The 12,470-nt window shown below is 38.4% G+C and overlaps 1 protein-coding gene across 1 annotated transcript; it reads left to right on the forward strand.

Moving 5' to 3' along the window:
- Window positions 1-234: 234 nt before the first annotated feature.
- LOC143292596 (SUMO-conjugating enzyme UBC9-B-like) lies at window positions 235-11,080 on the forward strand. Its single transcript, XM_076603045.1, has 7 exons — window positions 235-312; window positions 2,168-2,233; window positions 3,098-3,181; window positions 5,134-5,206; window positions 9,637-9,746; window positions 9,890-9,969; window positions 10,488-11,080. Exons 2-7 carry the CDS (start codon window positions 2,168-2,170, stop codon window positions 10,561-10,563), a joined length of 489 nt encoding a protein of 162 aa, XP_076459160.1. The 5' UTR covers window positions 235-312; the 3' UTR covers window positions 10,564-11,080.
- The last annotated feature ends 1,390 nt before the right edge of the window (window positions 11,081-12,470 follow it).

Below are 12,470 nucleotides of genomic sequence, written 5' to 3' on the forward strand. Positions count from 1 at the left end.
GTTGTAAGACTCCTTCCAAAATTTTCTGGATTTTTCTCAGGAAGTTGTGTCTTTTGATTGGACAAAAACAAACACCATTGACAAAAAAATCGATATCAAAGCGAATCGAAAGCAACAACTTATATGTACATGTAAATAAAGAGAAGAAATTTTTAGTTATACATTTAATATAAAATGTAGCTGTTCTTTTTGTTTTCTTTCGTTGTTTTTTTTTTCATTTGCCCCGGTTTAACTTTTAGACAAGCGCGATTTTCTCCCTTTGCAATATCCGATTCGATTCGTGAGGAAGGTTTGGCAACACTATTTTCAAAGGTAAATTAGATTGAATATATTTAGCTTTTCACTTACGTTTTGTTCTGGAAGGGTACCTTAGTCAAGATATTACAAAATCAGTTTCATTGTTTTTAGTCAGCTTTTGTCCGATTTGTGTTGTTTGTCGACGGAGAATCGTTAATAATATATATGGTGTCATATACTGTACCATGTCAAACATGCAAGGCCCGGGGGAGCCATCATCATCATCATCCGTAGAGTGTCCACAATCATCAGGCTGATTATGCTGACACTTTTTTAAAGAGGGGGTCGGGGGGAGGTGTATGCAAAAAAAACACAACCCCCACACCCCCACCCCCCACCCCCCACACACACACTACTGGTGGAGTTCACGAGCTCCCAACGTGAACACGCCAGGGAACGCAGCTCCAACCACAGCCTGGGTCAAAGTATCGTTCCACTCAGAGATGGTTCTCGGAAGGAACGAGTGAATCCGGTAGTCCCGTAGACACTGAAGTCTAGTAAGCTGCCTTGAATGTGCCCATATGCCCCTCTTCTTAGGTGCTTTCAATTTTGGTTCCTGGGATTTACTAAGTTTGCCAAAATCCACCTGGATCATGTTGTTAATGATTTTGTACATCATGGTGAGCCTTGTGATCTTACATCGGCTTTGTAGGGATGTCCATCCGAGGTGGTGTAACATGTCGGTGAAGCTGGCGGTTCTTTTGTAACGATTTAAAATAAAACCTGCTGATCTTCGTTTCATGGCCTCAGTTTTTGTGATCTGTCCTTCTTTGTACGGGTCCCACACAGTGCTTGCATATTCCAGAAAAGACTGCACCAGAGCCTTATAGGCTGTATTTTTGAGTCTGATGTGACTGACTCTAAGGTTCCAACACAAAAACGCTAATGTTTCGTTAGCTTTGTTCGTGATGTTCTGAACATGGAGATCCCAATCTAGGTCTTGTGTGATCGTGACCCCAAAATAGTTTACCGAGGTGACATTGGCAAGAGTCTGGTTGTGCAGCTGGTATGATGGTGACAGCAGCTTCTTCTTTCTCTTGGGACTGATAACCGGGAGGGTGATACATTTCCCAGGGTGGAATGACATGTACCATCTTTCCTCCCATTTACCTAGTTGTTGGAGACCTGTTTGTGGTTGGGTCTGGTCTTGGCCCGCTGTTATTGGCCTGTAATTTTTGTTAACAGTGGTGTCATCTGCAAAGAGTCGCGTCAATAGACGCAGGGAGACTTGCTCTTGCTGAATGTAGCATATTTGCGCAGTGATATGCATTTCCTAATATTTCACCATTCTTCTAGACTGTCCAAGTCCTGTAGGGTATGTGGCCGCGAAAGAGGTGATTTTGCCAGTACAGGAGGCAATCATCAGCAAGGGCTGAAGAGCAGTACAAGAGGCAATCATCAGCAGAGATATACTGTTGACTTAATCAAATGGACTATGGCAGCTTATTAAGAATTGCACAGAGAGAACAGGACCTTTAAGTGTGCCTTAGGAGATATCTGACAGTGCTTCTGTTTGGTCCGATTTCTCTCAAGTACCATCCTCATTTTCTGATGGGTCAGGAACTTCTCGATCCACTCATGAATGGGTCCTCTTATTGTGTTGTTGAGAAGCGTATCATTTGGTTTTAACCTAACTTTTTTTTCTTTTGAATTGATCATATTTTCTTTCTCACATCCAACATATGTATACAGGGGGATTTTGTGAATTTGAGCTTTAAAAGAAAAATCATTCATTCCTTGAGTTGGGCAGGCGTATTCCATTTTCAGGGGTGAGCACACTCACCCACTCCACCTGTTTGAAAAGGTTTGAACTTTTCATTTCCTGAAAATTCTTTTTTTTCTTTTACATTTTAGATATTTTTATGTGCAGATGTCAGGCATTGCTTTAGCCAGACTGGCAGAAGAAAGGAAAAGTTGGAGAAAGGAGCACCCATTTGTAAGTGATTACAGTGTAATGACTGTACCTTTTGGATCTAGTTTTTCATGTTGTCATTAGTTGTTGTTTTTTTCTTTTTGACAAAACATTTTTGTATTTGTATAGAAAGGCAAGATAAGGATAATGTTTTGTTTTTGAGCATTTTGTTTTTGTAGCTGGCCATTTTGAAATGATTCCAAAAATTGCTCATATATTGATTAAAAACTTCTTTTTTTTAATGTTTTATAGAATGTCTTGAAATTTCAAGCGGGGGAGTTAATAGGAAGGAAAAATTCAAGTTAAAAGTTAAAAACACAAGTTTAAAACATTTTCAGGGCTATTCCAATCCACAGTGCATCACAGCATGGTGAAGACTAAAATGGGAAGAGAGAGAGAGAGAATTAATTTACTGGGAAAAGTAGTGGCTGTGTAGGAACACCAACAGAAAGGATACTTTTAACCCATGTGAATGTGGAATTCTACTGGTAATGGACATTGGAGAACTAAAGCCATATGATCAAGCCCCATAAGAGATAATTTGTTTGCTTGTTTATCATGCAGATTTGTTATTCAGTGCATATAATAGAACAGTGGACTACATGGAAAAAAGCAGACAAGGCTTGTGTTTTAAGAAAAAGAAGGTGCACCGTTGTTGTTTTTTTGTTGTTGTTTTCATTGTGAAACTGAGAAAGGACAATTTTAACTTGAATATTAATATTTACTACAGGGCATAATTCTCTTGAAAAAAATCTTCTTGAATGAGGACTGTTGTTACATGGCTGAGGCTTTCATCTACATGTGTGGCAAAAGTAGTGCTTCAAGAGTTAAAATCTTTCATGGCATGAAATTGTATGTAACTTTTGTATTGATATTTTTTCTTTGCAGGGTTTTGTTGCAAAACCAACCAAAAACCCTGATGGCTCGATGAATTTGTTCAACTGGGAATGCAAGATTCCCGGTAAAAAAGGGGTAAGTTTTGTTTTTTTACTTTAAAAAAATCAATATAGATTAGGCATGGATGGTGATGTCCAGGTTTACAAAGAAATCATTTAACGTTGTTCCATTAACTTTCTATAGCTCTGTATACACACACACACACACAGACACACACACACACACACACACACACATAGAACACATACACATACACACACTCTCTCTGTGTCTCTCTCTCTCCCATCCTGCCCTACCACTTCCAGGGCTTGACATTAACTTTTTTTCCCACTCGCCCAGTCGGGGAAGTCACTGGAAAATTGACTTGCCCGGACAGAATTTGCACTTGCCCAACTTTCAGAAACTTACATACATCACCTAATGCTCACATGCGCGCGCGCACGCACGCACGCACGCACGCACACACACACACACACACACACACACACACACACACACACACAAAGTAGTCAAACCCTTTTCTTTAACTGATGTTTGTTTGTTTTGTTGGGTTTCACCAAACTGTTGTTTTGAATGGCCAAAACAAGTTTTATCTCAGTCTCACTTGACAAAAACTGCCTTTGGCATGTTTTTGCTGTTGACTGTTAGCTACAGAAATTATTTCTTTTTTTTTTAACCTCCACTGCAAACAGCAACATGCAGAGTTAAAAAGAAAAGCCAGCATTTGCACTGTGAGACAAGCAATGTCAGGATTTGACAGATCCAAGTATGATTCTGTTAGATGGGGTCAACAGTTACTGTTTCTCACTTGCCTGGTAGGGCATCTCTGTTGAAAAATTCACTTGCCAGGATGGCCAAACCAGGATGGGTTTCAGTTGTTCTCACCAGAGAGAGAGAGTGATCGAGTGAAAGGGGATGGTGAAGGGTCACAGTTCCAGAGAGGGAAGGTGGTACAGCTGTTTTACATGGAGGTTGCTTAGCAACTGAGCTTTCCACAATGTCCTTTGATATGTGTCAAACCCCTCAGCAAAAGTGGACTTTGACTCCTACCCTGTCTCCATCCTTTCCTCCATCTTTTCTGCTATTCCCATGTTTAAAAAAAAAAGAAGTAATAAAATAAAAAGGGAGGGGGGTGACGGGGTAGGGTAGGATAAGCAAGTCGGCGATATGGGAAGTGGTGTCTGAAGGAAGGCAGCAAGAAAAAGTTAGGGGGTAGGGGGGTGAAGGAATGAGAAGGAGGGAGGATTGTGGAGGTCATGTCTGTGTTGACTTGGTTAAAGTTAGGATTCTACAGAATGTCTGTTTCCTTTTTGATTAACCAACTTGACCTTACACTGAGATGCGAGGGAGAGAGAAAGGGAGACTGAATGAGACAGAAAGGCAGACAGATCACAGTCAAAGAAATGGAGGGGAGGGTGGTGAAGGGATAGCGCGGCAGTGATTTTGACAACCTTGCCAGTGGAGGGGTGAGGTGGAAGTGGAGGGGGCGAGGGGGGTGGGGGGGAGATGGGCACAGCTATCCATCGTCTGCTAGAGGAAGACTGTGCTCATATTTTTGAAAACAAAACATACTAGTCTTGGAAAATATGACTTGCCCAGTCGGGCAAGTTCGGTAAGGGCAATACTTGCCCGACATGATGATCTACTTGCCCCAGGCAGTTGGGCAACCGTTAATGTCGAGCCCTGCACTTCCCACCCTTTTTTGTGATGTCCATGGCTCCAAACATTTTTTTTGTTGACATTTCATAATACACACTGATGCCCACACCCAAAACATAGCACCATCAAAGCTATACCACTCTTAATCTGTCTGTGACATTTTTTTATGTATATGTATAAGTAGATATATGTGTATGTATGTATATATATATATATATATATATATATATATATATATCAATATCATTATATGTATGTGTGTGAGTGAGTGTGTGTATAGTTGTTGATGTTGTTGTTAATTAAAATATTATGCTGTAGTAGTTCATTAGACTCCCCGTTAAATTCTGCATGCTTGTGTATGCGTGCAGACAATGTGGGAGGAAGGTCTGTTCAACCTTAGAATGCTGTTCAAGGAAGACTACCCGAGTACGCCACCAAAATGTAAGTTGTTTCTGAATGGTAAAATGTACAGTCTAGCTTACCACAACAGTTTGCCTCAGTGAAATTTGGGCTGCTAGTGAGTGCTCTGACAGGGAGAACATGTTGACATGATATGGTACTGCCTTTTTCCCAGTCAGTATCACCAGTATGTATACATATATTCACATGTCAAAACAGATTTGTCAACCTAATTTTACTGTTGACAGCTCTTTCTTCTTGTACCTTGTTAAAGTATGATGTGCTAAATACATGGTACACAAAGGAATGTAGTTGTCAATTTACTTCTTATCTGAAAGACTAGAATCCAGTTTACCAATAAAGATCTGATGAAAGGGGCAGGGGGACTCTCAGTCCCTGTATAATGTTTAAACCACAGGGATTTTTGTCAACTTCAGTGTTGAAAGTGTGTCCGGATATTCCGGAAGTCATTCTTTTTTTCTCTCTCTCTTTTTTTCTTTTTCAAATGTGTTGCTGGTTCAGCAAAACTGCATAAATGTGTATATTTCAGAATATTGTTTTGTTACCTTGCAGATTCAAGACAGTGTGATCAGATTCAGAACCTGGAAGTTCTGGGCTAGAAATTTCCTCATTTCTATCTCTCTTGTTTCTGGCCTCTTCTTTCTGGTGTCGCTTCTGTTCTTATTTTCTACTGGGCTGGTCTATTTTCAGACTGAATTTAGTTTTTGATCTGGACTTGATAAATAGATGTTCTTACTATATTGTATTCTTTTTTGCTCCAGGGACATGAGTTGTCCTCTATCATTTTTTGGTTTTGTATGCCTGTTAAGTGTTATTACATATATATTAGTATTAAATGTAATTTTGTGTAATGCATATTATTATTATGTTCGGGTTCAGATGTTGTTGTTGTTTTTTGATCCTCTGGTGAAAAAAATTATGTAATACTAATAGTTAATGTCATAGGCATGTCCTATGTTTATGTGCAATTTTGAGGCATATTTGTGTCCGATATTCAGGCTTTTTTATGCAAAATTTTTCTTCTTTTTTGCAGGTTCTGCAGGATCAGTTTTAGTTTTTCAGCATGTGTGGTCGGCCGGACTGTAGCTTATTGTATTAGCAACAAAGATGAATAAACCCTCACATCCATGCATTTTTTTTCTTACATATCTGTAATAAGATTGAGCTGATTATTAATTATACTGGGTTTCAATACAAACTTGGTGTCATAAATGAAAAGTGAACGCCCAGAAACTGCGAGGTACTACTTTGAGGTTAACGTTCTTTCCTGTTTTCTTGAAATTCTGCCGTTTCTTCTTTTCTATATTTCTTCTGTTGGCACCACCATAGTTTACAACTGTAACTTCTCCATCATGATTAGTAGAACTAGAAGTAAATTTGGTCAACATCATGTTATTGTGATAATTTGAATTACACATTTGTGTGTGCAGGATAAAAGGACTTGTCATTTTGACTACTGTCAACACATGGAGTGTTTGCACTCATTTAATAGTTCTGGCTTTATTTTTTTTAAGACCATGCTACTCAAAAGTGTCTGACTACTGGAATCTGGTGGTGCTGCTACTGAAACAAATTTCAGGTAGGCAGGTCTGCATTCCCTGTCCTACAGCTATGTAAACAATCTTCCAACAAAGCAGCCTTTGGGAAGGCTTAAAACTCTGCTGCACAATCTGATCTTTGGGGTAGAGATACACAGAGCACATGGTTAAGAAATAAGCCCTCTTATGTGGATACACTATTATTGATACTTATATATCGTTTATCTTCGATCAGAGACCAAACTTGAAGCGCTTTACAAGTCATTTACACAACAGGCTGCATACCTGGGTAGAGCTGACTGGCAGTTCAGTCAGGCTTTTGGTCACGCACACTTATACACTCATGTATTAGAGTTGCTTTTTCTTCAGAATTTTGCCATGGACAATCCTTTTGTTCACTAAATTCTTTAACAAAAGCAAAGAGCATGCTGCACTTGGGACTTCAGTTTACCACCTTATCTGAAAGACCAGCATCCAGATGTCTTGTTTTGCTTATTGAAGACAATTTTTAAAGTGATCTGAAATAAGCAAAATATACCAAGAGCTGGTTTGAATATAAAATTTTGAATTTGGGTTTGAAGGATGCATGGTTATGTGTGTACATCTCCATGTTCACATCGTAGCTACTGATCTTGAGGGGAGAATAGCAGGAGCCCACAGAAGGAAATTAGGTGCTGTGTCCTTCACATAAACTAGATACTGGCAGGCTTGTTAGCCTTCCAAGTACTCTATTTTTTATTGTTTTGATTTTAAGGTTTTGAACAGAGGTTCCTCTTCATAAAGACATTAGAATTTGATTGTTGACTCGTCCAGTCTTTTGTTGGTTTGTGTCTGAACAGAAAGGGTGTCTCATTGTGAATCAGTGCAGTGACAGACATTCAAATGTTATCATTAAATATGGCACAGACTAAAACTGTTGATATTTAGAAAAGTTTTACAGACATCATATCAACAGGGATGCGAGAGCTATGCGAATGCGCGTAAATGCGCTTTTCCTTTTTTTTCTTAAGAAAAAAAGCCACTCATTTTCAGTTGTTTGAGTGTGAATGCCCCAGAGGCCATTCCTTAGATCTGTGGCGGACAACAGCTGTTGCAACGTTACTGTGGATGTATTTGGGGGGGAAGAAGAAAAGAAAAAAAAACTAATGCCATACTCTTTTCATTCTTCTGGATAATGAAAGGCCTGTTTTTAATCTGTTCTGTGTTCAAATCAAATCAAAAACACTTTATTAATCCACATGGAAATTAAGTTGTGCAATCACAGGCTCATTGTAAACACTGGCATAAAATCATGCGCAACATAAGAAGAGATTAAAACTAGTCAAATAAGAATTCCCAATAGCTGACGATATACCAACCCCCCCCACCCCCCACCCCCACCCCCACACATACTCATGTTAAGACAATAGGGTATTCCACAACAATATTAACAAATGAAAACATCCAACAAAAAAAGGGTATAGATTACTAAAAATGACATGCGCGCGCGCACGCACGCACACACACACACGCGCGCACGCACGCGCGCGCGCACGTTAAGACCATAAGGTATTGTACAACAATACATAAATAAAAACATCAAGGGAATAAATCGCATATATAAGTAAAATGCACACACACACACACACATTTACACACACACAAACAACATATGCATGCACATAACATATGTCACGCCAATAAAATTAGAACATTAACATTAAGAAACATGAAATCCAAGTAAAATAAGAAAATATTTAAAAATCACTTCTGATCTCACACACACAGAAATGCTTGCTTGCCTGTGCTCACCTGCTCAGTCCCACATGCACGCATAATGTCTGCTCCCATACACTCGTCTGCTGGTGAAGTTCAGGTGTTGCAGTGGCGAGGGGACTTGGGGTGTGGGAGGGTTCACTTAGTGTATTGGATGTTTTGATTATGTGCGCGAATGGCTGTAGGAATAAATGAATTAATGTATCGAGATGTTCTTGCGCGTGGAGCTCTAAACCTACCACCAGTGCTTGGAACCAGTGCTTGTGCCAAACATTATGCATTACTTAGATCCGGCTGAAAGTAAATTCTGCATCATTTTGATGAAATCTAGCATGCTTTCAATTAGAAATAACAAACAAACAAGCAAATACACTTTGAAATAAAAAAAACAACAACAACAGACAGACGAAAAATGACTCACTCCTGTCTTCAGGAGCATACCATGTTCCCATGGCTTGATGTGCCAATATGGCTTTCACATTATACCTAGTTTTAACAGGGAACACACACACAGATATTTGTGCATATACAGACACCCCCACCCCACTCAGACACATACAGACATGGACGAATACACATGCATGCACACACACACTTTTGTATCTCACTCTGTCTCTTTCTCACACAGACACACATGCACTATCTTTGTCCCTCTCTAGCCACAAGGGCCATTTATCACTGTATGCAACAAAACCACATGTGACAATTTTTTTTATTTACATCAGCCAATGATGCTATGATACACTTGATGGCTGCAGATAGCGTATTTTATTTAGCTCTGGGATATATCGCCGAAGTACCAAAGATTCACCTCCATTACGAGCATAAAATATATTTTGTTTTATACTAGATTTTATTCTGAAAAGAAACCCTGTTCTTTCTATTTGTGTCTTTATGTGCCATTAAAAAAAGTTAATATTGACCCCTGCAGAACAGTGCAATATTGGTGAGTCCTGTCCTCCCACCCGGCTACAGCATGACTTTTTTTTATATTTAGACCCTCTCACTTCCATGTATTTAAAATGTGTTTTTGTTGTCCTGCTAATACTAGGAAAAATAAAGATTTTTGTTAAAAATTTACTCTTCACTGAAGAGTTCATATCATTGGAACTAATTCATGAATGGTAACAACTCATGAATTCATCATTCCTGTTTCAGGCAAGTTTGAGCCACCTCTGTTTCACCCAAATGTGTACCCCTCTGGGACAGTGTGTTTATCACTGCTTGATGAGGAGAAAGACTGGAGGCCAGCTGTCACAATCAAACAGGTATTCTATATTAATTTATTGTTTTGTTTTGCATTTATATTAATTTTTATTAATGATTCAATAAAAATGCTAGAGTGTGTTAGGCAAGAGTTTTGGAATTCCTCAATGTTTTGATGCTGCATCGTATGTTTATTTGCTTTCAGATTCTGCTTGGAATTCAGGAATTACTAAACGAGTGCAATGTCAAAGATCCTGCCCAGGCTGAGGCTTACACAATTTATTGGTGAGTTTTCATTGCCGTAAATTAGAGAGCCTCAGAGACATTTTTTGTGACACAAACAAAGAGAGTAGTACATGCATGCATGTCCTGTTTTTGTGTCTTTGTCAATCAGTTGACTTGGTTCCATTGGATCATAGAATGATAGATATCACATTTCATAATGGGTGGAGATAACAGGTCGACTGGGCACCTTGGGCATTTAACTTGTTGTTTGTCATGAACACTATTCTGTCTTCTTCATTCCATCCCACATTTACAACTTAGCTTTTGATCCCTCCTTTTTGCCTGGTCGAGAGTAGAGATTTGTCTTCTGTTTTTCTATACATGATTGATTTTTTTTTTTTTTTTTTTTTTTTTTTAATTTATAAAGAAAGGAGAGCAAATCATGTTTTACTAAAGAGAATTAAGCACATCATTATCACTGATTGTTATGCACAGTAAAACCAATGAAAATTGTGTTACTGAACAAAGCAAAGTCCTGGATACTTTCATGTTGAAGATGTTCCTTTCTGTGTTTTCAGTCAAGACAAACAAGAATATGAACGCAGAGTTCGAGCACAAGCTTTCAAGTTCCAAGACCCATCTCGAGCCACATGAATTGTGAATCTCATTGAACTGTACAAAAGTCAGCTTTGGATCTTGGATAACAGTGAATATCCAGGAAGGTGATATGATTAGAAACACCACTGTTTCATATCTGGAATCATTTAAGGATAGGGAAAATGCCTTTTCTTTTCTTTGTTTATTTTTTTATTTTTTTAACTTTTTTCCTCTCTGTCTCCCTTTCGTGGTATTTGACTGTCCAGGAGAGTTTTTGCAATTGGGACTTTTAACAAATTCTTGTGTTTGTGCTTTGCCATGTGTCATCTTTGGCTTTTCTAATTATTCCAGAATCGTAGTTTTACAGAGCTTAATTCACACAAGCACTGAAAAGTATTCATATTTACAGATATGTTCAGACAGTTGTCACAAAGTCAAGATTTGTAAGAAACAGCAAATGAATGTGACAGTGAAACATTAATAAAGATTACAGGTAAAACATTGATGCAAAATTAGTCATGTCATTTTTTCTTTATCATCTGTAGTTTACAAATAAAGATGATTTCTTCCAGTTTTTTGTGTTTCATGATGTTTTTGTTGTATGTGTTTAAATCACAGTACTAAATCAGCATGCTTTAAAAAAAAAAAATTTAATTTTATTAAAGATTTGACTTGAAGTAAATGATACCCTCCCAGCTTTCTCCAGCAGAAATTGGAGAAGTAGTTTTCATTGACCACACAAATTAATGGATATTGAATGCCAGTCATAGAAGTGGGGATAGTTAGGCACAATGGCCTTCCTTAAAATATTTAATGTTTCTTATTATCAGGCATATGACCCATATTCACATTGTCCAGATTACGCCAGGCTAAGGTAGTTGTCTGGTGTTAAAAGCAAAACAAAGAAAGATAAGTATAATTTAAGTCCAAATCTTCATGGTACAATTGTAAATTATGCTAAAGAAAAAAAAGCATGGCCCTCACCAGCAACAGTGTAAATACCTGTACACTGCAAGATTACAGATTCATCTGTTTTACAGTGGATTCAACTAGGTCTGTAGTTTCAAACGCTTTACTGGGTTTTTTTTCCCTTTTTCTCGTTACTGTTATTGAATGAGGATGATTTTGTTTCCCCTCCCCTGACAGTCTTCTACTCAGTACTGTCATCAATAAAGACTTTTTATAGTTTCACATTACCTGGAATGAGTGTCTTTGGGTCCAATTTTTTTCATGTATTTCAACAGGCGAAAGATTTTATACTTCTGACCACAGGAGGAAGCAGGAGAAACACTAGCATTGTTTAAATTTATGCATGAAAAAAAGCGTTTGTACATAATCAAGATCATTTAAAGTTCAGTCGAACTATGTACATATATACACATAGCCAAAGGAGTGCATTGCAGCAAAATACTTTTTTTTTGTTTTCAGAGTTACATTTTTAAGATGATGTGTCTGAATACCAATCAGTATGAAAGCTTGATGTCTGCTTTTCATTATCCGCTAGGAACAACAGCCTATCAGGTTCTTTATGGTTATTACTGGATATTATTGTCAACCCCTGTCAGAAAATTTCAAGATGGCAGGTGATGAAGCACAATCTGACTTTTGCGGCTTGAAACAGCAGCTTGTTGCAAATACCCTTTTTGATTAGTCACACAAGTCATTGAAGACGATGCACTCCATGCTTGTGGTGACAAAATGTTGTCAAGATGGTTGACTTGACGTGAATGAAAGTGAGGATGATTTGCAGGAAGGGTGGGGGTAGTTGTTGAGTAAGATGTTGCAATAAAAGGAGAGAAAGAGTGGACATGAGGCCAAAAATAGTTGTGTGGCTGACCCGGTGTTGACCACATACACAACCCGTCCCATTATTCGAGACAGGGAGGGAGGGAGAGATTCATGAAGGGGGTGGAGCAATGCCTGAAGAAGTGTTGGTTTTGAAAATTGTGCTGGCATTGATCAAA

Source organism: Babylonia areolata, chromosome 18 (genome assembly GCF_041734735.1).
Source record: "Babylonia areolata isolate BAREFJ2019XMU chromosome 18, ASM4173473v1, whole genome shotgun sequence".
In the NCBI taxonomy this organism is placed as follows: Eukaryota; Metazoa; Mollusca; class Gastropoda; order Neogastropoda; family Buccinidae; genus Babylonia; species Babylonia areolata.

Coding starts and splice junctions, on each gene's coding strand:
- LOC143292596 (XM_076603045.1), top strand. CDS start 2,168: ATGTCAGGCATTGCTTTAGCCAGACTGGCAGAAGAAAGGAAAAGTTGG. Junction 2,234..3,097: donor GGAGAAAGGAGCACCCATTT/GTAAGTGATTAC, acceptor TTTTCTTTGCAG/GGTTTTGTTGCAAAACCAAC. Junction 5,207..9,636: donor CCCGAGTACGCCACCAAAAT/GTAAGTTGTTTC, acceptor TTCCTGTTTCAG/GCAAGTTTGAGCCACCTCTG.